Raw genomic sequence first — 27,714 nt, forward strand, 5'->3', positions numbered from 1 at the left:
GCGGAGTTCGATAACTGACTTTTCTCACTCAATATAATTGACTTTATCCCGCGACCAAGATTTGGATTACCCTGTTCGGTCCAGGTTATGCAAGGCGGCCAGTCCGACCATAGTCTAGCACATCTTCTCCCTTTGTGCCTCAGGTGTACTCCTGCCGTCTAACCTGCATGCCCTAAGGGAAAAATGCTTTCTGTGTACGGAAAGGTCAAGCATTTCTCTACGGAACCTTCGGCAGGAGATACCTTGAGGTTCAATTTGACGACGACGGGCCAGTTCGGAGATCACACGTGATATCAGTGGCTGCTCTTGAGGCTGGAATTGCACCTAATTAGGAAGGTAAGCGAAACCGAGGCCGTGGAGTCCATCAGATACTTCGGTACCTGGTCTATACCAAGCGCTTGTCCAAGAGCTGTCAGAGGATGCAGTCAGATCGAAGGAAGCAAAGCCTCATACCGATTGTTGAATTTTGGGCTTGGCCTCGAGTGGAGGTAGGCGAGATAGACAGAGAATGCGCGAGAAGGGGCTGGTCTAGTGAAAGGATCGAACTCCTGTTCTTGTGCCCTGTCCCATTTAGCGATAGCCATGCTTGTCTTCTGGAACCAAAGCTTGCGAAAGGCATCATTGGTGTAGCTTTCTTAGAAGGGATGGCCCTCTTCCCAGTCCATTGAGAACTACCGACCGCATGTGGTCCGAGATCGACACTCCAGCAAGAGAAGCACCGCCGCACGCACCGGAGATCGATTCCTGCCTCTTCTCGCACGACGAGTCCGCGATATCCCGTGATTTGTAGCCTCTTCGATAGACTTCAGCCTCTTTTGCTACCACAAACGGGTTGGCAGAGAGAGCAGTTGTGAAGACGTAAGCATCCCGCATAAGACACAGCCGCAACTCTATACCGTACTGGTATGCCGCATGTTGTGAAACGGTGATTGTTATGAAACGGCGTAGATAAACAAATATACAAGCATATCTGAGACGCGTTCTGTGGACGGTTTTGTGCGTTGTGCGGCTGAGGGAGACGACAGTTGATGTCCCGTTTGTGTCGTTATGCCCATCCCAATCCTTTCCCACCGCCCCGCATGGTTCCCGCAATGCATATCACACTTACGTCTTTTCCGTACCTGACTAGGGAAACACAGCTGAGACAGACAGGTTCGCGTACGATTGCGATGTGCAAAACGCACAAAACGCCTTCGCCCTTGTAATGGGATTGTGGATAGCTGTCCTATTGAATTGTGTATCACTCAACAATGGGACGGCCTGTATAGAAGTGGAACTCTCCACTTCTACAGGCGATCGGTGATCGAACAGTCAATAGAGACTAGAATGAACCAGCCACTTCACATTCACCTATACCCCTGCTACTAACCAGAGATGGCACGCGCATTGTTGCTTCACTGATCACTATTCAGAAGTCTGCGCCACGACTCGACCCTCCGCGAAGCTCAGAGACATTCAAGAAGTGCCGGGCACAAAAGACTAAACTGGACGAGTGAAAAGGGCAAAATTGTCATTGTTCATTATGCAGCGAGGTTATACTCCTCGGGTCCTCCGATTCAAGCAACCAGAGCCGGCAAATCTTCAATCTCGACCTGCCGCGCATACTTTTCTGCCCCATGGGAGTCGGTAGAGTCGGTTTAATAGAGAAAAAAAGAATTCGTGGTCTGCCTGAGATAACGCAACTCCCAACCTTCGAGCAGATTTTCAGGACTTCGCCGGCAGCCTATCGAGTAAGTTGGAGTCCTGCTCCGCCTTCACTGAGCGTGATCGGTTCTTGACCATAACGAACGGAGGCGCTGGAAGTATGTGCAAGACGGCAATTCTGATGACCAACGAAGGTTTGCGGAGATGAGGAGCTTGTACGGAGAGGCGGAGAAGAGGAGTTGTGCGAGGACGGCAGGAGTTACAGATGAGAGCTGTAGAGTGCTGTACATGATCAAGATGATCGTAGCTCGTCTACTCTCCCTGCTCGTCGCCGATCTTCTCGAGTTTGCCCATGGCTCTCTTCTCGCCAGTCTCACCGATGATCTTGATACGGTCGATTCTCGTCTTCTCGCCATCGCCGTCTCCGTCGACGACAAAGATGACCAAACTGGAGACATTCTGGAACTTGACGAAGCGCAAGTCAACTTTGGCAGTGCCAGTCTTGGCATCCCAGTCCGAGTCTTGCAGAGTGATCTCCTGGGTCTCGGGGATCGAGTCGGCTTCGTCGAACGACAGGACGTTTGACTTGTTGCTGTAGAGCTTCAAGGTACGAGGACGGACAATGTCGTCGTCGCCCTCAGTGGGAAACGAGGTGATGTGCAGGCTGTGGACTTTCAGCGCCCCGTTGAAGGGGATGTACAGCATAAGCTGGTCATCGGTGTCGGACTCGATCCAGTCCTTCTCTCCGGTCGACTTTGATTTTGAGATAGCGCTGGGCTGAGCAGTGTTGAAGACAGCACGGGCGTTGCCAGCTTCAGAATCGACGTTGAGGAAGTCCAGGTTGAGCTGGTCAACACTGTCGGTGATGTCGGAGTAGCCGCGGGGCAGAGATGCGCCAATCCAGGAGCCAGACGAGGATGAAGAGGCATCGGCCGAGGAAGACTCGGCTTCAGAGGCCAGAGACTTGACGGCGGCATCAAGAGCTTTGGGGTCGGCGCCTCTGATGCGCTGAGTCTCGCGACCATTCTTGAAGACCATGAAAGTGGGCATGGCAGTGATGCTGTATGTCTGGGTGATGTCCTTGTGGTTGTCGGTGTTGACCTTGGTGAAGGTGATCTGACCGGGGCGCGTAAGCGAGCTGGCGAGCTGCTCATAGAAGGGAGCGATGGCCTTGCATGGGCCGCACCAGTCGGCGTAGACTATCGTGCTGGTCAGTATAGAGATCGTGGGGTGTGGAGATGCGGCGCACTTACAGTCGGTCACGACGATGCGCGACGACGACAACAGCGAGCTGAATTGCTGAGCGGACTCGATGTGGACGATCTTGGACGACATAATTGCTGTGCTTTGCTATGTGGTCGGCGGGTCAACAATAAAGGGCGGCGTCGTTGGCGTTTGTTGATTGCCTCTCGCACTTGTATAGCGGGGCAAACGCCCGGCGTTGTAGAAGGCCGCCGAAGCAGACAGACGTCACAGCCCTTGGACTTCACTGTGAGCGCCTTCCTGTTTACAAACATGCCTTCCACCATCGCACCTGCCCTGTCGCAACCTCTGTACGGTCTTGCTCTTTCCCGCAGCGAGCGCATCCTTGTCGTCGCTCTTTCCTATACTTGGTGCCTGCCTTTGTTTCTATCCTTTGGTCAGCGCTTCTGGTCCTGGGCTCGTTCACGCTCCAGCAATCGAACTCAGTAATTGCTATAACATCTGACACTTCCGACATCCACCAACCACACATCTTTCATCATCATGGCGTCCCACGTCGTCGTCCTAGATGCTGCCTTCAAGCGCGTCCAGGTCAAGGTCACGCCCGCCACTTCTCTACGCACCGTCCTCGAGCAAGCATGCGACAAGTTCCAACTTGACCCCGATCAACACATCCTCAAGAACACAAAGGACAAGTCTATAGATCTCTCCCTACCTTTCCGCCTTTCCGGCCTCGTCTCAGGCGCAAAGCTCCAGCTCGTCCAGTCCTCCCGCTCTCCCTCAGCTGTCAAAGTCGCCCTACAGCTACCAGCCGAAGACAACTTGCCACGTTTGGAAGACCACTTCGCCAGCAATACTCCGCTCTGGCTCATTCTACGCAAGTTCGAAGATGGCGTGGCTGGAAATACAAGCAAGCTCAATCTCACCGAGCGAAGTGCTCCAAGTTCAGAGACTGGTAGTGGCTACCTCTGCTATCTACAACCATGTCTCAATATCGGAGGCAACGCAAAAGAGCTATCTTCCTTTCTCGACCTACAGAAATCTCTCGCCCAGCTTGGCCACAATCGCGGAAATGTCCTGATCAGGTTGTCTTTCAAGAACGAAGGCGTGCGCATGGAAGAGGCCAAGGCCCAGATCACAACATATATACAAGCTCTGTCGCCTCAGGAACCTGGCCAAGTGCAAGATATTCCATCAAGTGGTGCCCATGCAGCTCCTGATGTTCAGATGTCCTCAGTCCCAGATGCTGACGCCGACACCTCTGATGTACCACGTGAGGACGAGGCTGCCCAAGACCTGTCAGAAGACTCCATCATGTCTCCTGCACCCGGGCTCGCTCCTGTCGAACAATCAGCACAAGAAGACGGTGTGATGGCATCATCTTCAGCCACACAGTTGCCTCCAGCTGAGAGCCAATCCCCTTCTCTAGCCTCCGGAATCTCAGTCTATGCTGCTCCATCTGGCGATACCCCATTTGCTGCAACACAGGCACACAACGAAGCCGATTACCTCCCTTCGGTCGAACATGCTCATGCCCATCAAGCTAGCCTCTTGAGAAAGGGTAGAAACACGCGTCTTCCATCTGACAGAGAAATAGCCGAGAAGAGGGCAGCTAAAGCAGCTGAAATCAGAGATATTGAGTTTGTAACTCTTCGCATTCGCTTCCCAGACATGATGCAGGTGGAATGGCGCGCAACGCCGAACGATACATCAGAGTCTCTTTACACCAAGGTCAAGGAGATGCTTGACGACTCTTCCCTCAAATTCAAGTTGCAGATCGCAGGTTTCCAGATGAAGGCGCTCATCTTCGACCCAACAAGTCGACAGAAATTGATCAAGGATCTTGGCATCAAAGACCGTTCCCTCATAACTTTCGTCTGGGACGACAGTGTAGATAAGGATACTCGTGATCGACCTTTACTGAAACAGGCATTGAGAGGTCAAGCAAAAGAGTTGCAAGTAAAGGAGCCAGCCGCACCAGAAGAGGTCAAGCAAGCACCGGCTCCTCAAATCGAAGAACCCAAGAAGAAGTCTACACTTTCCAGGGCAGAGAGGGAAGCCAAGCTTGCGAAGATGATGGGCTTTGGCAAGAAGAAATAGAGCATATTAGTAAGTAGCATTGGAGCAAGCGAGTTTAGTGGATCTTTTAATGATTGAAATGAATAAACAAGAGTTCACGATGGCAGACTTTGACCTGTAACGAGAGCATTTTTGTCTCTCTTGCCCTTGTTGGCAATACTTGTAATCTCATGGACGAGATAAGCCTTCAGCAAGGAAAGAAATCTTGCCCAATGAGGAAGCTAGACTGGAGTAGTTGTTTACGTCACATGAGACAGATTCAATGGTCTTTCATGCTTTGAGCTCACGGCGGTTCCTTCTAATTCTACCATCTTGCCAATGTGGTTGAATTCGGTCGACATTTACCTGTACGCAGTCGTCGGATCTCTCGGATTCTTTTTGCATCAATTCGTGTTCACCAACACCCACCAACACGTTGATGATGACCTCTCAGATCTTTTCCTTTGCCCCCTGTACCTTCTTCGTTCCGACACCTCTCCTGTTCTGAGTGCTCGCTCTTTACACATCGCACCCAAAGATGGCTTACCTCCCAAACGAGGTCTGGCTAGAAGTCGCGACCTATCTCACTGCCCCGATCCGTCTATCCGACAGCAACGATCTTGCGACCTATGACAACTCCCGCCGAGTCCCGCGCCAACTATGCCTCGCTTCTAGACAACTCCGTGCGATATTTCAGCTCTGACCGAACGACCCGATCTAGGAAAAGAGGTCAGGCACCTGCGTATCGATAAATAATGTGATACCAACAACATCTCAAGATATTACATGGACATGGAGGACTACGCGGAGCTACCACTTGACCCCACAGTCTCAAGACTCTTCGTCAACGATCTAAAACATTTCAAGGGGTACGAGCGCCTAGGCTCTCGTTTCAAGAAGTTTTGGGAAAAACACCTGAGCTATGGAGTTGGAGGCGCAGAGGTTGCACTCCTATTGGCTCTGACATCCAACCTACGCTCTCTAGATATCTAGCCATCGAAGACATACCTTGGGGCATTTGTACAGAAGTTGTGCGACTCTATGCTCGGCCCTCAACACTGGATGGTTAGGGCCGATCAAGGCAGATTCTGGAACGACCCAGTCGACTACCATTCACAGAGTACAAGCAAACTTGCGTTTCTTCAGGTGCTTGGAGATATTGATGTGGATTCTTACCGGTCCTGGAACGGCGCACTCCACTTGGAGAACAGTTCCAGCCTTCTAACATTACCCACACTCAAGTCGTTTGAGGGACGAGGCATAGTAGGAAGCTTCGGACCTTACAACAAAAACCTTCACTCCAAGCTTCCACTGACCCATCTACGCAATCTTGAACTTGAGCACTGCAAAATTGACTTGAGACATCTGAAAGCCCTTCTGGAGTCATGCTCCGAGCTTCTATCACTGAAGGTGGACTGCCCTCACGCTTTTGGTCGACACGCTTTGGGCCCAGATTCTACCAACATCAATCTTACGAAAACGCTGGAGCCAATGTCCAATACACTCGAACGTTTGACAATGGTGCTCTTCGGAGACGTCATTGTCAAACCACTTGATCTGCGCTCCTTTCGAAAACTTCGCTACCTTGAGGTTGAACAAGGTCTTCTGCTTCACAAGAACTCACCGTACCTGCATGAAATTCTCCCAGGCAGTATCGAGCATGTCAAGATCCGAGGCGCGAACGGACACTACCTGACGCATGTGGACTCGTCGTTTTCTGCTCTCGAACTGAATCGATTTTCATTCCCGCACCTGAACACATTGACTTCGTCACATTACGAGTATGATGACTGCCTGGAGGAGATGTTGTGTGATCGATACCACGGGTATGGAGACGAGGACATAGATTCGTTTGAGCGTGCGGAGAGATTAGATGTTGAGCTGACCGTCGAGTATGAGCTCTATCCGTGTGAAATTGATAGTGATGAGGATCATTAGTAGTCGATTTTCGGCGCGCTTTCGACAGAACGAGGAAGACAGCTGGATGTGGAAGAAAGCGTCACAGTGGTGATAGGGTGAAGGAAGATGGCTATTGACGGAAAGAATACTTCAAATTGCTTTTATCCTGGCAGGACGAGAATACAGTCTGATTCGATACAAACCACAGATAGCATTGATGGGAGGAAGATGAAGAAAGCATTGCACGGGCCCGTTCATAACGCTACCTCATACTTAGATATGGTTGCACCTTCCCCTATAGAGGATGAGCATCTTGGCAGTTTGCTTCTATACAATTCGAGACAGAGTGGCTTGCCAGTGGCAGTCGGTAGAAATGCATCAACTACCGTGTTTCATCAAGTAAAAAGCCAGCGGCCTTGCATCACCTCACAGCTACCCAACTCGAGGTCAACCATCAGTGTTAAAGTTATTCAGCCTTGTTGCAAATGTCATCGACCTAGTGCATCCGTCATGGAGGTAAGGGAGAGGACTCTTTTTTTCTCCATCGCCTCGTGAACGATGCCAGGGCCTCATGCTCTAAAGCGGCCAGATGTGTTGCGCTCAATAGGCCTGGGATGAGCACTAAAGGATGATTGTGAAGGGAAAGGGGAAAGAACGAGTGGAGAAAAAAAAAGAGAGAGAAAGGCCTCGATAGTAAAGGCACGCATGTGTGAATAGCAAAATTTCTCAGGTCTCACAAGGGGGGGGGGGGGGGGGCAAACTGCCATTGTGCATCCGAACGCGTGTGATCTGTCGTCGACGAGAACGATGGCAGCAAAAGGAGTAAAGGAAGATTTCCATCCAGCACGCTCCTCCATTGATGGTGTACTTGCATGGAACCATCTATGAAGTTGCTGCAAACTGTTTCAATATTTTCGTCAGTGTATGTTGGCTAACACGCGATCTACAATACCTATCTCATGGCTTTGTCCAGAAAACAAACACCGGAATTTATAAGTCTTTTATCATCTACTGCCTTTCGAAATCATACCAATCAACAGCATAGTTGAAAGAATCCTCTATGATCTTGGCACATATACCACCAGCGCCCGATTGAAGCATTCCTTCCATTGTATTTGTAGCCTCTATGAAGACCTTGCTTCTTGCCTCCTGACCGAGATCATCACCAAGTCTCTCTGCAGAGAACTGATATGTGCAGAAGTAACCAACTACAAAAGGCAGTTGATTCTCACGCTTAAGGTACTCAGGAAAGATGTGACGCAGTGAGTCGGCACAGGCTTCTTTGACGCTGCGAAGTAGCATCCAGCAGAAACGGTGGAGGCGGAAGTGGTCAAATGTCAGGTGCATGCCTTTAGACTGAATCGCGTTCGCCAGGCCTTCGAGGAAGGTGCCTGCGCTGAGCTTGTTCTTGATCGCGTACTTTGCAGCGGTCTGTATGATAACCAGCACAACTGTCATCGAAAACCTGTCACGTACATACCTGGGCGGTGACTTCTGCGACGGTCGTGTCGTCCGAAACATCCGAGAAGGTGAAGTTTTCAGGGTCGCTGAACTCGACCTTGACATGTTTCTCGACAGCATCTAGGTCAGTAGACAATGATCGACCATTGTATGGGTAGCGTTTGGCAAACAGCTCTACAAGGGCAAATGGCTTTTCAAGGCCACGAGGACCCTTCGGGGATGCACTAAGCCCACCCTTGTGAGGTTTCATACTCAACGTAGTTAGCTGCAAAGGGTGAAGCGCTTGAGGTAGTCTTCAGCATTCTTTGATCGATTGCCGACAAACATCTTGTCCATCGCCTTGTAACAGCAACGCAAGATCCATGTCTTTCCAAAAGCTTGCGGCGAACTTTTCCTGACGAGCAGCGTTGTACAGATGGGCGGTGTACAACATTGAGCCCCAAGCATTGGCAAAAGCAATGCCAGCATCTTGCATCATATATCTCAGAGGTAATCGCCAGATACCGCAAAGTACAGGGTACTGTTTGAGCAACTTGAACGGCGCACCAGCTATCTGACGACCGATAGTAGGGGTTGCTTCGAAGCGATCTCCACAATGACGTTTCTGACGTTGTCTTGCTTGATCCAAGTATCGATGATGGTTTGAATCTGCTTCAATACTTTGTCGTTGTGAGCGTTCCGAGTGTTGATTGTCAATCTCTCATGGAACTCGGCGTTTTGTGTAAGAGAGGCCTCAATATGCTCAGCAGCCGTCTGCAGTTCGACGACCGCACAAGGAGTCTGAGAACCCAGAACATGCTGGACATCAATGAAGTTCTGGACAGCAAAAGTGAGCCAGAGAGGGATCTTCTTGCCAGGAGCCATCTCTCGGACACCTCTGGTAAGCTCATCCTCGGCAAATGCTCCAGCCTCCAGATGTGTCTTCAGTGACAGCACTAAGAAGTTCCAAGGGATAACCACATATTCGAGCAGTAGAAGCTAATCACGAAGTTACAAAGTCAGTATCCTCCTTGTAGACGGCATAAGTGCCCTTGAGAAAGTTTGGCAGCATCTCGAATTCCCGCCGAAGAGGAGTAGACCGGAGCAACCCAAAATGTTGCCATCAGGCGATCAGAGAGATATATGATGCAAACGATGAATTGAGATGCTTGCTGAGCAAACGCGGAGCAGTCAGTCCGAGAGGTGGGGCTGCGGCAAAATTGAAAACGCCTGCTTGATTGAGGAGATAGGTGGCCGACTATCTAGCTAGTAGGAAAGAACATGCATATTCGGAGCAGATGTGGTCTTTAGTCTATGCTGCCTCCCCCCGCGCGAAACACGGTCACACTTAGAGTTGCCTCAAAGCACCATCCTTTCTCAACTTGCTACGATGTCGTCGAGATAGTTCGTGTTTACGACTCCCCGCGCTAGGTTCACCGACACTAGATATGACTGTGCCTCTCTATGGCTCGTCGTTGCCTGCTTCGATCAGCAGGAGGAGAGGTGTCACGGTATTCTGCACACTGGGAGGTATGATATTTGAAAGAGATAGAGTGCTGAGTTTCTGAATAGCGCTCTCATCTTGCCAGTATCCTCCCTTCAGCTTGTTCATCACCTTTCCATTCTCTCGCTGCTTGAATCCCTTTGTTTTTATCTTGTCCTTTCCTCGAGTCGCATCAATTCCCGTCGCCCTCTTCGTCGTAGTCCGATTGGAATGGTTCGGGACCGAAGTCCTCGGAGTCTTGCTTCGACTCAAGGTCGGAATCAGTTTCGTAATGATGAGCCCACCAGTGAGAATAGACACCCTCGATTTCGAAATCGAAGTTGAACATATGGTCCATTGCCTTTATTTCAATCTCAGAGAGCTCACTCATGAGGTCATCATCGTCTTCATCCCACAAAGCGATTCTCACAGAGTTGAGGTCGGCCAAGTGTGGATTGTCGGCACTGAAGGGTAGTAAGGACTCCAGATGTGAGACAATTTCATGCCCAGCTCTTCGAACATACAATTCCTGGATGCCTGGCGGTAGTAGCTCGTCGATGCAAGATGAATAGTCGTCTCGAATCATCAAAGACATGTCGACTTCGACATACTGGAGTTGTCCAAAGGCGCTTAGATCTAGAACGTTGGTGTTTTCGTACTCGGGGAGCATTAGAATTAAACGCTCAAGGGTGTTTGTCATTGTCTGGAGACTGGTGAAGAAGTTCGTGCTGATGGAAGGTATATTTCCCCATGGACTGAACGCGTGGTCAGAGTCGATCTTGAGCGATCTGAGTCCTGTACATTGGCTCAAAAATGCTTCCAGACATGGACCAATGGCTTTGCAGTGCTTCAACTCTACATGGCGGAGATGGGCCAATGAGTGGTAAGAGAGCTGTCCCAGAGGGTCAAGACTGTCTTGAAGGCACGATCCGACGAAGTGTGTGAAATTAGGCAGTGAAAGCAGGTTCTGGCAGTGGCGGAGCTGTAGGGAGTCACGGTAATCTTTATTACAGCGTGATTGCAGCTTGAGAGACCTCAGGACAGGGAAGATCTCGAGGGGTCTCTGCAACTGCGAGCGATTTCCGACCGGGATTTTTGACGGTTGTTTGAGAGGACTGTATAGCGGAGCGGCCCCCAGGACTGTATCGCAAAGCTCTTGTACGTGAGAGTCAATTGTAGTCTCTATCGACTGAAGAGACAACGAGCGCAGTTGCGGTACAAGGATTAGCAGCAGAGCAACCTCTACACCCTCGATGCCATCACGAAGGTGCTTATCCCAGGTGATCTGAGGTGTACGGCTCAGAAGGCCGATTGCCGCTGAATTTTTGAGTGCACGAGCGAACAGGGTTGAGATTGTGCGATTCAAGGGTAGTTTATCGTACAGGCCATTGAACCAGTATGGTATTGCGTTGGTGTCATGGAACTCTTCGATGCTAAGATACCTGATCTCAGCAGCGAGATCGGGTCGATTGATCAAGGTGCGAAAAAACTTTTCGAGCCGAGTCGTCTTGCTGACCGTGCGAAAAGTGCGGATGTCACGCTGATAGTACTTGTGCAGCCATTCCGAGTCCTTGGTAGCGAGTCGATATGCAGCGGACGGTCGAGCGAACTTGGTGAAGTCGTGGTATAGCAGCGGCTGGATGGCAGCACAGAGCTGTTTCGACACAAGGCACAAGGCGATGAGTGTTTGGCGGGAAGCGTGTGTACATGCCATCTCGGGCACGACATGATAGCTGGCGATCTCGAGCCACAGCTCGTTGGGTAAGTGTACCATGTTGGGGCGTGCGAGAATTGTAATGCAATGTGGTTGACACTCCGAAGGAGGTGGCGCGAAGGAGGAAACAACTGTGCAGTAAGACGCGACAATTGGTGATCAACCCATCGGAGTGAAGGAAACAAAGTGAAACAGGACAGACCCGCGAGACCACAGACAAAGAGGGCGCGATTGATGGACTTGCTTGGCGTTTGCGGTGGTAGTGCCTTCCCTCTGGGTAGATTGACCACCACCAACTGGCTGTCGATACTTTCGAAAGAAGACAAGGTACCCGATGTAATGTTTATGAAAGGACATGCTGATCCCGATATGCGTGCTCCCAACCAAAACGTAGGTTGAATCTTCCAATAGTAAATTCGTCTTCACCCAGGGTTGGAGGACGTGGAAACTGCATGTGATGATCGTGATGACATGGACGAGGATGGGTGGGCCTAGTGATGTGAGCAAGCCATAAGACATGAGACATGAGACATACTACTGCAGGGTAATAGCATGAGAAAGGAGAGGAAAGCGTCGCATGGAATCACAGTGGTCGCAAGCGAGAAGAGAAAAGTGAAGGTATACTTGTGGTGGTCATAGCGTGGCATAGCACACTTGCGTTGAATATCTTTTTAAACAGAACTCGTCTAAAAGCATCGCTCGTGTCAAATAAAACTCGGTCTCTGTGTTGTAGTACCGACAGAATGTCGTCATCCATTCGCTGCCCCCCGTGGTATTAGGGGTCCGAAGCTGGGTAGTCGACTTTTCTCCTTATCCTCCTTTTTGGCTTAAGTCTTCAGCAACTCGTCATCTCTTCACCATGGAGCATCATTATGCACTCCCGGCGACAGCAGCAACGACGCGCTTACTTGAAAACTTTGCCTGCGCTAGCTGTTAGCATCTGTGTAGTGATATAGGATCATGTAAAAACTTACCGTCGGCCCACTCCTTGCCCTCAGGCTGAGCGGGTTCGTCCCAAGCCCACATGGACTCGACGAACTTCTTGTCCTCGGGGCTCTTGGGGTCGAGCTTGGTGAACTCGTAAGAGTCGACATCAGGAGCGACATCGAAGGCGGGGAGAGCCTCCTGGCCACGGACGAGGAAAGCACCACGAACGAGCGAGTCGTTGGTGGTACCGTAAACGGAAGCGGCACCGAAGATGTACTTGCGGGAACCCTCAAGACGGGTGAAGAAACCACCGATGAGGTTGGAGGTCATGAAGGTCATGGTGAGCTCATCGTTGTACTTGTAGTCCATTCTCCAGAGAGAGTACTCCTCGAAGTTGACGTTCTCCCAGAACCAGGGAAGGGCAACCTCGCGGGTCTCCTCGTTGGAGTACTTGCGCTTGAGGTCGTCAAGAGCGAAAGTGGGGCGGCCGAGAGCCTCAATGGGGTGCTTGGCCTTGGGGGCAGGAGCGGCCTCCTCCTCGTCGTCGTCCTTGGCGGCGGCCTTGGGCTTGGGGGCCTCCTTGGGCTTCTCGGCCTTGGGAGCGGCCTCCTTCTTGGGGGGCTGGTTGGGGATGGCCTTCTCGATGAACTCGAGCTTCTCGGCAACATCGGAGTAAATGGACTGGTTGGTAACAGTCTCGAACCAACGGGTGACGTTGGGGTTGCTGCTGCGCCACTCCTTGTCGAAGAAGAACTGGAAGCCACGGGAGATGATGCCGGCAGCGAAGATGTCGGCAAGGGTGAGGCGCTCACCAACGAGGTAGGTGTTGACAAGGAAGTGGTCCTCGAGAGCACCGACGGCCTTGGCGGTGGCCTTCTGGCTGTCCTCGACGGCCTTCTTGTTGTAGGGGTCGCGGCCAATCAGAGGGCGGAACCAGCCACCGAGGGCGGAAAGAACCTCAGTGTTGGCGAAGGACATCCATCTGAGGATGGAGGCGTAGTCCTGCTTGGTCTTGCCGAGGAGAGTGGTCTTCTCGTTCTGGGAGGTGACTGTGGGCCAATGCGGTCAGCACGCGGTTGCAGCGAGAATTGGCGGCATGTTTCGCAGCAAAGTGAGGGGTATGGGGTGCATTTCAGATCAAAAATAATTCTCAACAATAGTCTTCAGACAGGGATAACTGTTTGATAATATGTCTCATCATTGCAGTGGGCAGGACGCGGTGGGCGAAGGAGGCGTGTAGATTGGGTCTGCGACGTACGGTAGATGGCAATGGCGATGCACTCGGTGAGGACGTAGCCGTCGGCACCCTCGAAGGTGGGGACCTTGCCGAGCTTGTTGAGCTTGAGGTACTCGGTCTCGACACCCTTGGCAGGCTCGGTGTGAACAATGTCAAGGTTGAGGCTGTTGGCCTTTGCGACGGCCAGCAGGGCGGTGGTACGGGGGTTACCCTGGAGCATGTGTTAGTCGAGATTGACCAAAACACGCGGAAGATGCAGAAATGCGACATACCGGGTAGGTGTAGAGCTTTCCGAAAGAAGACATTGTGAGGGGTGTGTGCAACTGAAGATGAGAAGCTACACAGAGGGGGTGGATGAGGAGGTGAAAAAGAAGAGCGGCGGCGTTGAGCTTTGGGCAGGAGCGTCGGATTTTTAGACGGGGGATCCTCGGCTGTTTCCGCTCTTTGCTGAACAAGTCCATCTGCCTCCGTAGCGACAGTGATCCATACCGGCGATTCACAATCATGGAGCTCGGTGCACTGCGGTCAGGCCTGCGCGCCGCAATCGCCTCATTCCGCCAACCTGCGTCGAGAAGGTTTCCTGTTTCACAAGCACAGTTCCGCCGTCTGGCATCGACAACATCTTCGGACCACCCGCTGGGCGACATCCGCGCTGCTGCTCCATTCGACTTTGACAACGAGCGAGAGAAGGCCACCACCAAGAAAAATGCTGCAGAGGACGACGACTTGGAGGGTGGCCGCAGTATCGCTGCCTACACGGCCATGATGGACCGTCTGCGCATCATCCCCGCCTCGCCTTCGTACTTCACCGGCAAGCCCGATTTCACCGACGATCTGCTCAAATTGGAAAACCTGTTGCGCAAGTACCAGACACTACCCGTCTTGCCTACTGGACACGCTCCCCGCGTCGCGTGGAAGACACTGGCTCAGTACAAGGTCAACAGCAACGAGCCCGTCAAGGCCGCTCGCTACACAAAGATTCTTCAAGTCTTGCAACGATTGAACTACATCCACCCCAACCTCATGCCCGAAGACGTCTCGACTGCTCTCAGGCGCTATATGCGTGATGTTCAGCCATTCCACAACCAGCCCAAGCCTGGTGTCGTTGACGAGTACGGTCGTGCTAGAGGTGTTGGCAGGAGAAAGAGCAGTAACGCCGTGGCGTTTTTGGTCGAGGGCGAAGGCGAGGTCCTGATCAACGGCAAGCCCTTGACTCAGGCATTTGGTCGTCTTCACGACCGCGAGAGTGCTCTTTGGGCCCTCAAGGTCACCGAGCGCATGGACAAGTACAATGTCTGGTGCGTCACTAGAGGAGGTGGTACCACCGGTCAGGCTGATGCCATCGCATTGGCTGTGTCCAAGGCGTTGATGGTGCACGAGCCGTTGCTCAAGCCCGCTCTGAGAAGGGGTATGTTGAAATCGAGGTCGAAGCAATTTTCCATGGTAATGCTGACTCTAATCCACAGCTGGTGTTGTCACAAGAGATCCTCGTCGTGTCGAGAGAAAGAAGCCCGGAAAGCTCAAGGCTCGCAAGATGCCTGCCTGGGTCAAGCGTTGATCCTTGTCCCACCACTACCTCTTCCATTACACACTCCGTATATCTGTACAGAATTTACACAACTTCTCTTCCATTTCCACGTCTCCTCAATCCTTGCGCTTAGGTCTCTGCTTCTGTGCTTGCTCACACAGCTCCCTCTTTGGCAACCTGTCCAACCAGCCTGGCGCCCGCTTCACCTTGCCAACTTCAAAGTAGTCCTTTCCAGCCTCACCTCTGAACATGCGACTCCATCCCTCAATGGTCTCGTGTACCCTCTTTTTTGCCAATCTCGTATCCCTCTCCCTCCTCTTCTTCAACTCTGCCTTTGAAGTACCAACATCATCGTCCGCAGGGATATAGGTCAGCTCGGCGCCCCTGATATCAGGTGTCAAGTCCTCTTGGAAACAGCCAGTGATGAAGGCACGAGTGGCATCGCGACCGGCGAAGAAGTTGTAACTTCCTCCTGGTCCATAGACGTGACGGCCAGCGCTGACGTCGTAGATTGTGCCGTTTAAAGCAATGTAGACTGGTTTTGAAGCGTCTCTGCCACTGTAGGCGGTCAGTTCCGCGTCGGTGAGGTAGACGGGTCCTTTCTGTATCGTCATGTTAGTGCCTGGTTGGAGGGGTAATATTAGAGGAGCTGCACATACAAGCCATGAAGCTACCAAAGCGGGCTTCGAGTACCAAGGTCGCCATCCCCATGTTATGGATGACGACGTGACGAAATAGCTCAATGCAGAGCTGAGCAAGAATAGTCCTCCCAGCACACGAAGCACATCTGTCAAGCCGAATCCAGAGCTCTTCTTGCCAGCTTTTGTAATTGTTGGGGTGAATGCTTCTTCTGGTGCGACTGTAGCGTCTGCCGCTTTGGCACGTTGTCGTACTTCTGCCATGGTCATGCGATTGAGAATTGAAAAAGAGAGAGAGAGAGAGAGAGAGAGAGTGGTAGCAAGGAGGAGTTTAATGTCTTGAGACTCGGGAGCATGGAGGGGAAGATGCAAAGTGCCAAGGCCGAGTTGCTTTCGGCTGCCTTTGCTCCGATCAGCGTCTTTCGTCATCGGACGTCTGTCTTGAAACTCTATTTTCCCACTCGACATGCAATCACAATGCGCGAATTCAGCTTGGAATCTCAAGAGTCATGTCAATGTTGGATTCCTGGCACGCAAGCTGTTGTACTCATACAGTATAGCATAACGACATCTAATCTATTTGATTCGACAATTCACTGATCGTGGTCGTGGTACTGAAGGCTCCAGCACGTCACCCTAGCTAATGTACCAAACACCTCCAGCGACGAGCATCTTCACCTTGTGGCATCTTCTTCTTGAGCAAGTAGATCATCCCGAACAACACACCAGTAATCAATACATATAACACCGCGACCGCCAAAAAGGATTGCCATCCACGGCAAGTCCATGGTGACCTTTCCAACCGACGGACCTTGCAATCTCGACATTGTCCATGTGAACGCAAAGCTTTCTCCGGGTACATGGCCGCATGCTTACACCAAGCTTCGATGCGAATATGGACGAACAAGTCGCGTCTAGGGATCGTCATGCCGAAGTCCATGATCTTTTCCCAGTGCTCCCAGACGCGATGTTTTTCGATTTTGTCTCTCTCACGCCTGACCAGCGATTTGCCGAGTTTCAACCCATTCGTCAAGGCTGGGAATCTACGTCTTGTGGCGTCGATCCTTCTCTCCCGGACCAGGACGATGCGTAAAGTACAGAGCTGATAGTATTCGCGTGTAATCTGTAAGCGTGTCCGGAGAAGTGCTGGTACTCCCGTCTCATGGATTTCGTATTCCTCATCAAGAATCTGCTCGTAGATTCTCAACCGTAATTCGAGCGGTATAGAGAAGATCCCGACAGTCGGACTCTCAGGCTCGGTCGTGTCGTAGATCTGACATACTCGACTGTAGGTAGCCATTCCAAGGGCCAGCACGATAGCCGATGTAGGATGCTTGGAGTTGCTGATAGATCCCCTGTGCTAGGCGGTTGTAAGTCTGATATGACACGAATGCCGGAGCCTTGGGATTGAGCTGCTTTGAAGATTTGGTTGATTGCTTTGCGACGAAGACAGCAGCCTTAGGGTCGAGAGGACTGTTTGATGGCATGTCGAGCAGAGTCCGCAGTTGAAAAAAAGCAGGAAGATAACAGAAAGAAGTTCAAGATGACTAGAAAATAGGAACATGTCGTAGACTGCAAACTTCATTGTGAGTGATCCAAATCTCAGCTGCTCGCGTATGCAATGTCGCAGATATGAGTGAGTTTCTTGAGGAAAAAACTAGTATGCCAACAACGAGTTGGGAAAAGATCAGGGGGATATTGCTCATACCACGTGGGCGTTATGGTAACCGCGCCTTGTACACGATAGAACCAGGTGTTGTGTATTGACTATATCTCAGGATGCCCGACTCGCACCGAACGTACATTTTCGACAGCGAAGGGAGCAGATTCATGCCAAAGACAGAGTGGCGATGATGGAAAGATAAAAATCGTACCTGCCTTTCGCAAAGGATCATACAGATTGATCCATACAGACCTTTAAGCAGCCTTCCCTGTAGACTATAAACCAACTCTGTTTTTCGAGCCTGGTCGAGCTGCTTGAGGCGTCGAGGTAGTGGTCGGTTGCATCAATCCGACATGAGTCATAATAGGTCTTGAATCACCTGGATATCTTTTCGCGATTACGCATGACGATGCATGCAAAGTAGGTCATGGCAGGGAATGGTTCGGTGATGGGGTCAAAAAGTAGAGAAGATGAGGGGCTGTGGTCAAAGCGAACGGCATGACGGCTCCAAACGGAAAATCATGACGTCCCAGATTGAGCGACTTTTGCTTGATGAAGCCTACTCGATGCTGTCAGAATTTCAAGTCTCGCCAGCGACATGACATTATTTGCAACCACTGGCAAGGTAGCCCTTGAGGCCATGCCGTACACACTCCAAATATGGTCTCGGCTGAATGATAGTGTCTGTGTAAGTCGCTAAGGTGGACGCATGGAGCCGCGATCTCGTACCCCTACCAGGCCTGGCGATCAAAATCCACAACCGGAGGACGAACGCTCAGGCAGATATGCAGTGGGAACATATCTGACCGCATATCTGACCGGTCGATCCATTCCGGGGCCCCAGTAGCGAGAGCGACTTGGCATGCTGATCAACACACATCTTCGCCTCGGTTGCAAGATGAGGTCGGTCGAGGCTGGTGTATTAATCAATTATGAAGAGCCCGGAAATCCTTCGCGTGCTTCAACCTGCAGCATCGCGCGTCTCTGATTCATCGACGACCTATCGTTTAAGCATCCTGATCCCACAATACAATCTCGAGATCGTATGGTATAGCACGGCTAAAGTCGCAAAGTCAGCACTAATTAGCGAACGAGAAGCATGCATATCGCAAAAACAACGAAAGTATAAAGACATGCGGAGTCTCTGCTGTCATCCGTAGTTCGCATCACACTCCCTCTATCTTACCCTCATTAGCTGGTTGTGATCATGAAGACTGCTCTGATTCTCGCGTTTGTTGCCCTCTCGGCGAGTACCAATGCCGGTCCTGGAGAAAAGCTACCAACATCAGCTTCGCCGGACATTCGCGTCGCTCAAGCACAACTCAAAACCCTAGTCTCTCACGCCGCTTACATTGTAAAGTCAGCCAAGAAGCCATTCAGCTCAACCTGCAGACCAGGAAACGTCCAAGTTCGCAAAGAGTGGGGCACTCTATCTCCCAGAGAGCGCATTGCATACACCAACGCCGTTCTCTGTCTTCAGAAAAAGACTGCTAGATCTCCGGCCTCTTGGGCTCCTGGAGCAAAGTCACGATACGATGATTGGGTAGCCACACACATTGACCAAACGCTTCAAATCCACTACACTGGCAACTTCCTCGGCTGGCATCGCTATTTTATCTGGGAGTATGAACAAGCTCTTCGTAACGAATGCGGCTACAAGGGTACGCAGCCATATTTGAACTGGGGTCTCTCCGCCGCGTCAGGAATGGAAGCGTCGCCGGTCTGGGACGGCAGCAAGACCAGTATGAGTGGCAACGGGGCTTTCATCAATCAATCCGGCCTCGATGTCGTACTAGGCGGCAACGGTCTCCCAGAAATCTACCTCCCGACTGGAACTGGAGGCGGATGTATAACCTCCGGCCCTTTTGTCAACATGACTGTGAATCTCGGTCCTGCTGCTCTTACCCTCCCTGGCAACATCACAGAAGTCAATCCAAACGGTCCTCTGAGCTATAATCCACGCTGTCTGAAACGCGATCTCACAGATGAATTAAACCAGCGTTTCGCAAACTTTTCCGCCATAATCGATAACATCCTCGCTCCAAAAACCGTATATAATTTCCAAATGCAAATGCAAGGTATCCCCGGCAGTGGGAATATCGGCGTACATGGAGGTGGCCACTACTCTATGGGTGGCGATCCTGGTCGTGACGTGTTCGTGTCACCGGGAGATCCTGCATTCTACCTTCATCATGGTATGATCGATTTGGTGTGGACGGCGTGGCAGATGTTGGATCCTGAGAATAGGATTTATGGTAAAAATGCTATTGCGGGGACGAATACGTTTTTGAACCAACCACCTAGCGAGAATACGACGCTGAACACAGGGATCAGTATTGGATGGGCTGGGAGGGGTATTAATGTTACGATGAGGGATGTTATGAGTACGGTTGGTGGGCCATTCTGTTATGTGTATGCCTGAGTAGAGGGATTTGAGTCGAAGCATGGCACGCATTGATGCCGAACTATCGAAAGCCACCCTTCGTTGGCAATTAAAGTATACGGCTATTACTGTTCGGCTCAACGAGACCGAGAAAGCAGCGTCGATTACCGGATTATCTTTAGTTTGCAAGAACAACCCGCATCTTCACAGATGCGGAAGCATGCCAGATGACTGGAAACTACCATTGCCAGTTAGAATCCACTGAACTGGAACAGATAGGGTTGATGCTGCTGTCTGTTTATCCTTTGCTTGCTCGTGGGACGTTGTATCTCTCCAGTCTTGCCCTTACTTTTCTTATCGATGATCTTGTCTCCCTCTAGACCGAGTGTCAAAGCTGATGGCTGCTGTGACTTCGCACTGCAGTAAACTCCACGCTCTGGTTCACTTTGCTTTCTCGTACCAATAGCAGTATCTTTGGCCATGCGCATGGCCCGCAGCGCAACGGTCACCCAGCACCTTCTGCACATCATCAGTGAAGTTTCGAGATAAGTTTGGATAGCCCTTGCTGAGGGAGAAGTGGGTCAAGTTCGGGAAGTTCTTCAGAAAGTCGACAATGCTTGTGCATCCTGCTGCTGATGAGGATTTGTTCAAAAAGCTAGCCATGACAATGTCGATGCCCGTGACAAGATTGAGCACTTCAAGATCGTTCAACATGATCAGGCAGTTCTTGAGTCTAACAGACAAGCGACGCGGTTGGCATAATGAAAGAACAGTCGGCGGAAGACGTAGCGTGCGGACAGCGAGCGAAGTCTCTTGCTAGTAAGACTGAGGCGTACGAAGGTCTCGTGGTGTTGACGTTGGTAGTACATTGCACATCCTCTATACCGACTATACCAAGCACCCGATACCACCTCCATAGTACTCCTCCCACAGACAACATCACAAGCACCATCCCAGCAAGAACCACAAAGCCTCACTTCACTCTCCCTATACATACCTCCAAAAATCCCTTCTTCTCAACATCCCACTAGTAAGACACAAACGTGAGTTTGGCGTAGTGGGAGATCCCCTGACCACCGGGTAGCCGTAAATAACCACCCTCCTTACTCGCCTGGGAGGAGTTTGGTTAGATTACGACAGCGCGAAGCCGGGAGAAGTAGCGTCGGTAAACCTCTACTTTTTGCTTCAAGATGCTGTGTTCGATTCTGGTGAGTTCAGATTCTAATTCTGGTGAGTTCAGATTCTAATTCTGGTGAGTACAGATTCTAATTCTGGCTTTGGTCGTTTTGGTCAAGATTGATCCGGAAAGTTATGAGTCGTGGCGATTGTTCATCATCCATCTGGAGCCGACATGTCTGTTCAGCACGTCAATTCTACGCGAGGCAAGGAGTATGTGCTGTCATAAAACTGTGAAGTTTTCTTCTTGGTGTCTTGCAATAGAGGGTGATGTAGGCAGCCAGGATAGATCCGTGGATGAAAAGATAAGGAAAATAAGAAACACACATCCCTTCTCGTCCTCGGCGCCATGGAACACCCCCAATCTAATGCCCACAGACAAGCATGCATACCGCACAAACACTCCTCGCGTATATAGAAAGGCGTGATGCGTTCATACAAATCCAACTTTTGATCGTCCTCTCCACATTGAATCCTCTACGTGTCATCCCCACAAGATCTGAATTGGCGATCTTGCTTGTGTGGGTATCGCTGTAAGTCGTTGGTGATATAACAACCGGTAGTTGTTCACTCGATGGTGGGCTCAAGGGTAGAACCGGCAAGGATGGTGGCCCTGGTTGAAGTTAGTATGGGGTGCACGAGTTAAGACGATACTTGACTTACCATCCAATAAGACGCCAATGCTTCTCGATTCTGCGAGAAAGGGCGACCTTCTCACCGATCTCGGTACAGGCAGGGCTGGTAAGCTGGAGTCTGGCGGCATCGGCCTTGACGGCGACGACCTTGGCACCAGTGGCAGTAGAACCAATGTTGACCATGAGGACTTCGTTCTTTGCGAGCTTGGCAACCTTGGCCTGCTTGCCATCGGCGGTCTTGACACCGAGCAGACGGCGGAGCAGGAAGTAGTTGACCTCAATCTCAGTGTAAATGGCGGGGAGCTGGCCACGGAGACCAAGGACGAAACCGACCAAACGATCGGCACGGCACAGAGTGGGATCGACGCGGGTACCAACACCAATGAGACCACCGGGAACGGCAAATTTCAAGTCGTTGTTCTCGGCGAACAGAGTGACGACTCTTGAGAAGATGGGCTTGCACTGAATCTTGCCTTGCTCGTCCTTGCTGACGATACCAGGTCTGATCTCAATCTCGTCACCAAGCTTCAAGACACCAGTCAAGATACTTCCGCCAGCAACTCCACCCTTCAGGTCCTCGATCTCGGCACCAGGCTTGTTGACATCGAAAGATCTGATGACGATCATGTGAGGGGCGGCGGTGAAGTCTCTTGGGGGAACGGGAATCTTGGAGACGAGGTACTCGTTGATAGCGTCGATGTTGAACTTCAGCTGAGCAGAGATGGGGATGATAGGGCTGCCGTCGGCGACGGTACCGCGGATGAACTTCAAGATAGACTCGTGGTGTTGACCAGCGGCCTCCTCGCGCATAAGATCGACCTTGTTTTGGAGAATGATGATGTGGTTCAGCTTCATGATCTCAATGGCGGCTAAATGCTCAGAGGTCTGGGGCTGGGGGCAAGTTTCGTTTCCGGCAATAAGTAAGAGGGCGGCGTCCATGACGGCGGCGCCAGACAACATGGTGCTCATGAGAATGTCGTGACCGGGGCAGTCGACGAAACTGGCGATGGTTAGATGACAGCTACTTGTTGTTGCAGCTGTAAGTTGTAACTCACGAAACATGTCTCAACAGACGGTAGGTACCAGCGCATCCATCTCTCTCGCAAGGAGGGTCAACCTCCTTGTCACTCTTGTAACTCCTGTAGCAAGTGGGGCGAGGGCACTCGTCGTTGTCGCACTTGTAGATCTTTGCGTTTGCGTAACCGAGCTTGATGGTAATGTTTCTCTCCAACTCGTTCTTGAAACGGACAGTCTGGACACCGGAGATGGCCTTGACGACGGTTGACTTTCCGTGAGCGACGTGACCAATGGTACCGATGTTGATAGTAGCCTGGCGCGAAATGATCTCGGGTGACAGAGGGTTCAGGGCCTTGACGTCGATGGTTGACGGGTCGGGCTGCTCGGCGATGAAGGGCTTCTGGACGGCGGGTGCAGGGGCAGACTTCTTCAAGGCAGACTTGGGCTTCTGCTCGGGGAGCTCATCCTCGGACTCTGACTGATCCTGCTGGGGGTCCAGGGTGGGGGAAGCGGGTGGTGAGTCGTCCTGGGGGTAATCGCCGTTCGAGGCCATGATTGCGGTGGTTGCGCGGTTGGACTCGGGGTGGTGTTATTGGGGTGCGCAAAGGCGGGCGTGGGCGAATTTGGCTATGAGTCTTTCGGCCTTCGCTGTGACGTGCAAAGCGAACAAACTCTCAAATTCTGGGAGCAAGAGCAGAGACTGTGTGGCCAGAAGTAGAAGAAGCTGGCCAGCCAAAATGGCAAAGTGCTTCTCGCCGGCAAGAGCAGGCTGGAACCAATCAGACGGCCGAGATTGGTCTTAGCTCACGAATTCCGGCTTCTTCTCTCGCTCCTGCCCTGCGGCGACATCGACCTCAGTTGTTCGACACGCACCTCCAACCACCCTCTGACCCTCCTCCCGACACAGTCAATCGCAGACCATGTTGGCCAGATCCAGCCTGCGATCCGCGCGCATCGCCGCCGCTGCCCGCAGCACCGCAACCCGCCAGTCTACGGTACGCAGCCCACCCAGAAACACGTCTATACATCCAATTCAACCCGCCTCGACCACCCAATCGCCCGATGATATACACCTGACTGACGTCTCAATTCCTACAGCGCGCTGCTTCCTCCTCCTCCGGTGCCGAGTCTTCCCAATGGGCCACCACCGCCACTGCCTCTGCTGCCACCGTCTTCGCCGTCGGTTCCGCCGCATGGTACTACTACCAATTCGGTCGTGAGGCACACGCCATGACCCCCGCCGAAGAGGGGTACGTCAAACATCGCATCCCTGTACACCCGACCATTCAGTGCTGACCATGCGCCCGACAGTCTTCACGCCACCAAGTACCCTTGGGAGCACGAGAAGCTCTACAAGACCTTCGACCACCAGTCCCTCCGCAGAGGTTTTCAAGTCTACCAGGAGGTTTGCGCTTCTTGCCACTCCCTCCAGCGTATCGCCTACCGCAACCTTGTCGGTAACTTCATGACCGTCGACGAGGCTAAGGCCCTTGCCGAGGAGAACGAGTTCGACACCGAGCCCAACAACGAGGGTGAAATCGAGAAGCGTCCCGGAAAGCTTTCCGACTACCTTCCCAGCCCTTACAAGAACGACGAGGCTGCCCGTGCTGCCAACAACGGAGCCCTGCCCCCGGATCTTTCGCTCATGGTCAAGGCCCGTCACGGTGGCTGCAACTACATCTTCTCTCTTCTCACTGGTTACCCCGAGGAGCCCCCAGCTGGTGCCGTCGTCCAGGAGGGTCTCAACTTCAACCCCTACTTCCCCGGTACCGGTATTGCCATGGCTCGTGTCCTCTACGACGGTCTCGTCGAGTACGACGACAAGACCCCTGCCACCACCTCGCAGATGGCCAAGGATGTTGTCGAGTTCTTGAACTGGACTGCCGAGCCCGAGATGGACGACCGTAAGAAGATGGGCTGGAAGGTTATGGCTGTTGCCGGTACCCTCTTCGCTCTCTCCGTTTGGGTCAAGAGGCAAGTCGCAATACTCAGAAAGGCGTATCATTAACAGATGCTGACTTTGTGCTACAGATACAAGTGGACTGTCGTCAAGACCAGAAAGCTCGTGTACAACCCTCCCACCACCAAGGCTGTCCGCAACCCTTCGTCTCCTCGTGCCGAGGTCAAGATTGACGGCAAGGAGTACCTCAGATAAACGACTCCTTCGACAGGAATCTGGTAATTATATTTAGAGGGAAAATCTAGGCGATTGTCTGGAAAGCTGATGGATGACGCTAAAAGGTCAGATGCCAGTTTCCAGACAAAGGGTTGTCCGTTGAGGGAGAAAATTCCGGTCCTGTACAGCATCTTTGCGTCTTAGAGTAGGACGCAAAGGTGGACCTCCTCCTTTTTTCTATCTTCACGTTTTTTTTCTTTGTCGTCGTCTGTACTATGAGCCCGGAAAATTCGATATGCTTGCATGTTTCTACCTAGACCATAAACTCCAAAACTCTACGACGTTTGTTCTCCACGAGATGCGGCTCTTACAGATTTGAATATAGTGGTCATAGATTGCCACTTTGGAGCCTCAGGCATCAACAGGGATGTTGAGCCTCGCGGGAACATGCCACTCGAGTACAAAGCCGCGTAGAAGCTGCTGCACTGCCGACACGATATCACTGCGAGTTGACGAAAGTTTGCGATGGACTTCGATCACTATGTACAAGTATCTCAGCGCTTTTACAAACAAAAAGCCTATAGGTCGGTTCAACTCCGTGAATCCACGGCCATCGTACATCAAGAGATGCATGCCATCCAAGCCTTGTCAAAAGTTCATTCGACACGCAAGTAGGACAAAGCGGATGGGTAACCATAAAGTCCTATATAGAGATTTGTGCAGTGCACTAGGCGGCACAAAGTGTGGAGGGCGGTGAAGCTGATGATGGCAGAATTTCTTCACATGCCTGAACTTTTTTCGGACTTGGACAATCGCATAAACACATTACACTCATAATATAGCACAACATGTCGACGTCGCAAGTCAGAATTCAACTTAGCACAAGGAGCCCGGATATCGAGCTGCCCGAGGACACTGGCCCGATCCTTGTGTCGACTGGTAAGCAGCACCCTGAAGCGCAACTTTGCGACAGCACAATCGCGTTCGACTGTACCGAGGAACGTGGCTGACAAGATGTACAGAGCTCCGCAGATATCAGCTCTCAACCCTCGTCAACCGTCTTCTCGAGACCGAACAACCCGTACCTTTCGAGTTCCTCATCAACGGCCAATTCCTCCGAACGTCGATCGATGAATTCCTTACCGCCAACGGCATCTCTGCCGAAACGACCTTGAATGTTGAATACGTACGCGCTCTCGTGCCGCCATCGCACGTCGCATCCTTCGAACACGACGATTGGGTCAGCGCAATCGACCTTCTCTCGAGCACATCAGCAGCTGGAAAGTGGGCAGGCAAGAACTTTGCAGGTGCTGGAAATGAACGTATGGTGTCGGCGAGTTACGATGGACTTTTGAGACTGTGGAACCAGAGCAAGGAGGTTCTCGCGACAAGTGGAGATGGTGGACACAGCGGACCCGTCAAGAGCGTCAAGTTCCTGGATCACTCGCGCCTGGTCTCGTCGAGTGTGGACCGCAGCGTCAGAATCTGGAACTACAACGACAGAGAAATCACGCCCAAGGTCGAGCTTCTGGGACACACGGCTTCCGTGGACAGACTGGCCGTACACACTCCCTCCCAGCGCATCTTGACCGCCTCGCAAGATCATACTGTCGGAATCTTCAGCAGCGACATCAAGAGCAACCCCTCAGCACCTGCACATCTCCTCCCCAACCCCTCGTCCAAGCGAAGGAAACCCAGTGTCACCGTACCTCAGCGCGGCGCACTCTCCCTCCTGGCCGGCCATACCGCACCCGTCTCAGACGTCACTTTCAAGCCCGACGATGCCACAGTCGCCTACTCCACCTCTTGGGACCACACACTCAAGACCTGGGATCTGGCTACCCACACCTGTGTCGATACACGCGCTACCTCGCACCCGCTGGTCTCGGTAGCCGCTCTGCCACAATTGAATCTGGTCGCTGCAGGAACCACCGCTCGTCACATCTCTCTCATCGATCCTCGCGCTTCCGCTACTGCAATCGTCGCCATGACACTACGTGGTCACAACAACGCTGTCGTGTCACTCGCACCCTCGCCTGACAATGGCTTTGTCTTTGCATCCGGAGGTCACGATGGCAGTGTCCGTGTTTGGGATGTCCGTAACGCCAAGGCCGCAAACGGCGGTGTCGAGGGAGGCATGACCGGCGAAAGCATCTTTCTTCTTGAGCGTGACGGTCAAGGCGAGAAGAAGCCCATCGGCGGTGAAGGTATCAAGGTCTTTAGTGTACAATGGGACGAAGCATGGGGCATCGTCAGCTGTGGTGAAGACAAAAAGGTGCAGGTTAACCAGCCCAGGTAGATATTTGTGTGCCCAAAGCAGAAAAGCACGGATAGCTTGTTTTATACCCCTTCAACTACCTTTGTCTACATCTCAAAAGAGAACAGTATGAGTATGATGAGGGCAAAACGAGAAATGCAGCGGGCAGGAACCGAACTTACGATCTCCTCGTTGTTTCATGTTTTTGAAGAGCCACTGAAGTGGTCGCGGATACACGTCACATCCTTGTGTTTGCAAGAGACGTTGTTGAGAGGCGCTCTAACCACTAAGCCACCGCTGCTATTGTTGGATGGGAAATAGAAAAGTCGATGGTCTTCAGTATTGCTTGAGTTGCGATCTGGAAGACAAAAGTGGCAGGATGATGCTTTTGGATGTGCCTTCCCGAACTGGATCCTTTACCTTTTCTCGTGTGTTCTTCTGATGATTTGTATGGATGTGAGAGAAGTTTTACTGAAACATCGGATGAGGAACGACCATGAGCTTTCAATTACAACCAGCCGTTCGAGTGTTGTTTGAAAGTTGTGCCCATGCTCAATTTTGTGACAGGGTCGCCCGGTTTTCATGACATCAGTAACACGATTAGACGCAGTATATTAGACCAGCACAGAACTTCTTAACGATGCTCGAGAATCGCGAAGATCTGTCAAGTTCTGATCATAGCTAATGGCTTCATTG

General features: G+C 51.7%; 14 protein-coding genes across 14 annotated transcripts; 7 read left to right on the top strand and 7 right to left on the bottom strand.

Annotated features, from left to right (window-relative positions):
* Positions 1 to 1,956: 1,956 nt before the first annotated feature.
* Positions 1,957 to 2,979, bottom strand: AUEXF2481DRAFT_6889 (uncharacterized protein; the record flags this gene model as incomplete). The annotated part of the gene is made up of 2 exons (XM_013486274.1): positions 1,957 to 2,843; positions 2,898 to 2,979. 2 exons carry the CDS (start codon positions 2,977 to 2,979, stop codon positions 1,957 to 1,959), a joined length of 969 nt encoding a protein of 322 aa, XP_013341728.1.
* Positions 2,980 to 3,390: 411 nt separating this feature from the next.
* Positions 3,391 to 4,947, top strand: AUEXF2481DRAFT_6890 (uncharacterized protein; the record flags this gene model as incomplete). The annotated part of the gene is made up of 1 exon (XM_013486275.1): positions 3,391 to 4,947. The coding sequence occupies one exon, from the start codon at positions 3,391 to 3,393 to the stop codon at positions 4,945 to 4,947; it is 1,557 nt and encodes a 518-aa protein (XP_013341729.1).
* A 744-nt stretch (positions 4,948 to 5,691) lies between these two features.
* AUEXF2481DRAFT_31392 (uncharacterized protein) lies at positions 5,692 to 6,843 on the top strand (the record flags this gene model as incomplete). The annotated part of the gene is made up of 2 exons (XM_013486320.1): positions 5,692 to 5,847; positions 5,899 to 6,843. 2 exons carry the CDS (start codon positions 5,692 to 5,694, stop codon positions 6,841 to 6,843), a joined length of 1,101 nt encoding a protein of 366 aa, XP_013341774.1.
* An 856-nt stretch (positions 6,844 to 7,699) lies between these two features.
* AUEXF2481DRAFT_42113 (uncharacterized protein) lies at positions 7,700 to 8,763 on the bottom strand. Its single transcript, XM_013486369.1, has one exon. The coding sequence runs from the start codon at positions 8,368 to 8,370 to the stop codon at positions 7,813 to 7,815; it is 558 nt and encodes a 185-aa protein (XP_013341823.1). The 5' UTR covers positions 8,371 to 8,763; the 3' UTR covers positions 7,700 to 7,812.
* A 720-nt stretch (positions 8,764 to 9,483) lies between these two features.
* On the bottom strand, positions 9,484 to 11,932 carry AUEXF2481DRAFT_42114 (uncharacterized protein). The gene has a single exon (XM_013486370.1). The coding sequence runs from the start codon at positions 11,499 to 11,501 to the stop codon at positions 9,921 to 9,923; it is 1,581 nt and encodes a 526-aa protein (XP_013341824.1). The 5' UTR covers positions 11,502 to 11,932; the 3' UTR covers positions 9,484 to 9,920.
* Positions 11,933 to 12,068: 136 nt separating this feature from the next.
* Positions 12,069 to 13,955, bottom strand: AUEXF2481DRAFT_42115 (uncharacterized protein). Its single transcript, XM_013486371.1, has 4 exons — positions 13,878 to 13,955; positions 13,627 to 13,816; positions 12,416 to 13,417; positions 12,069 to 12,362 (listed from the first exon to the last, which is right to left on the bottom strand). Exons 1-4 carry the CDS (start codon positions 13,908 to 13,910, stop codon positions 12,346 to 12,348), a joined length of 1,242 nt encoding a protein of 413 aa, XP_013341825.1. The 5' UTR covers positions 13,911 to 13,955; the 3' UTR covers positions 12,069 to 12,345.
* Positions 13,956 to 14,370: 415 nt separating this feature from the next.
* AUEXF2481DRAFT_31396 (uncharacterized protein) lies at positions 14,371 to 15,163 on the top strand (the record flags this gene model as incomplete). Its single annotated transcript, XM_013486321.1, has 2 exons — positions 14,371 to 15,013; positions 15,072 to 15,163. The coding sequence occupies 2 exons, from the start codon at positions 14,371 to 14,373 to the stop codon at positions 15,161 to 15,163; spliced, it is 735 nt and encodes a 244-aa protein (XP_013341775.1).
* Positions 15,164 to 15,249: 86 nt separating this feature from the next.
* Positions 15,250 to 16,035, bottom strand: AUEXF2481DRAFT_6895 (uncharacterized protein; the record flags this gene model as incomplete). The annotated part of the gene is made up of 2 exons (XM_013486276.1): positions 15,250 to 15,735; positions 15,793 to 16,035. The coding sequence occupies 2 exons, from the start codon at positions 16,033 to 16,035 to the stop codon at positions 15,250 to 15,252; spliced, it is 729 nt and encodes a 242-aa protein (XP_013341730.1).
* Positions 16,036 to 16,282: 247 nt separating this feature from the next.
* Positions 16,283 to 17,418, bottom strand: AUEXF2481DRAFT_42119 (uncharacterized protein). Its single transcript, XM_013486372.1, has one exon. It carries the CDS (start codon positions 17,069 to 17,071, stop codon positions 16,412 to 16,414), a length of 660 nt encoding a protein of 219 aa, XP_013341826.1. The 5' UTR covers positions 17,072 to 17,418; the 3' UTR covers positions 16,283 to 16,411.
* A 1,223-nt stretch (positions 17,419 to 18,641) lies between these two features.
* On the top strand, positions 18,642 to 19,856 carry AUEXF2481DRAFT_47639 (uncharacterized protein; the record flags this gene model as incomplete). Its single annotated transcript, XM_013486391.1, has 2 exons — positions 18,642 to 18,793; positions 18,875 to 19,856. The coding sequence occupies 2 exons, from the start codon at positions 18,642 to 18,644 to the stop codon at positions 19,854 to 19,856; spliced, it is 1,134 nt and encodes a 377-aa protein (XP_013341845.1).
* A 1,072-nt stretch (positions 19,857 to 20,928) lies between these two features.
* Positions 20,929 to 21,537, top strand: AUEXF2481DRAFT_341772 (uncharacterized protein). Its single transcript, XM_013486467.1, has 2 exons — positions 20,929 to 21,025; positions 21,080 to 21,537. The coding sequence occupies exons 1-2, from the start codon at positions 21,008 to 21,010 to the stop codon at positions 21,419 to 21,421; spliced, it is 360 nt and encodes a 119-aa protein (XP_013341921.1). The 5' UTR covers positions 20,929 to 21,007; the 3' UTR covers positions 21,422 to 21,537.
* A 23-nt stretch (positions 21,538 to 21,560) lies between these two features.
* Positions 21,561 to 23,198, bottom strand: AUEXF2481DRAFT_47640 (uncharacterized protein; the record flags this gene model as incomplete). The annotated part of the gene is made up of 3 exons (XM_013486392.1): positions 21,561 to 21,606; positions 21,657 to 22,628; positions 22,684 to 23,198. The coding sequence occupies 3 exons, from the start codon at positions 23,196 to 23,198 to the stop codon at positions 21,561 to 21,563; spliced, it is 1,533 nt and encodes a 510-aa protein (XP_013341846.1).
* A 367-nt stretch (positions 23,199 to 23,565) lies between these two features.
* On the top strand, positions 23,566 to 24,800 carry AUEXF2481DRAFT_6898 (uncharacterized protein; the record flags this gene model as incomplete). Its single annotated transcript, XM_013486277.1, has 4 exons — positions 23,566 to 23,640; positions 23,744 to 23,895; positions 23,957 to 24,643; positions 24,677 to 24,800. The coding sequence occupies 4 exons, from the start codon at positions 23,566 to 23,568 to the stop codon at positions 24,798 to 24,800; spliced, it is 1,038 nt and encodes a 345-aa protein (XP_013341731.1).
* An 809-nt stretch (positions 24,801 to 25,609) lies between these two features.
* Positions 25,610 to 27,060, top strand: AUEXF2481DRAFT_31402 (uncharacterized protein; the record flags this gene model as incomplete). The annotated part of the gene is made up of 2 exons (XM_013486322.1): positions 25,610 to 25,700; positions 25,784 to 27,060. 2 exons carry the CDS (start codon positions 25,610 to 25,612, stop codon positions 27,058 to 27,060), a joined length of 1,368 nt encoding a protein of 455 aa, XP_013341776.1.
* Positions 27,061 to 27,714: the final 654 nt, after the last annotated feature.

The sequence above is a fragment of the Aureobasidium subglaciale genome, assembly GCF_000721755.1.
Source record: "Aureobasidium subglaciale EXF-2481 unplaced genomic scaffold scaffold_17, whole genome shotgun sequence".
Lineage (NCBI taxonomy): Eukaryota > Fungi > Ascomycota > Dothideomycetes > Dothideales > Saccotheciaceae > Aureobasidium > Aureobasidium subglaciale.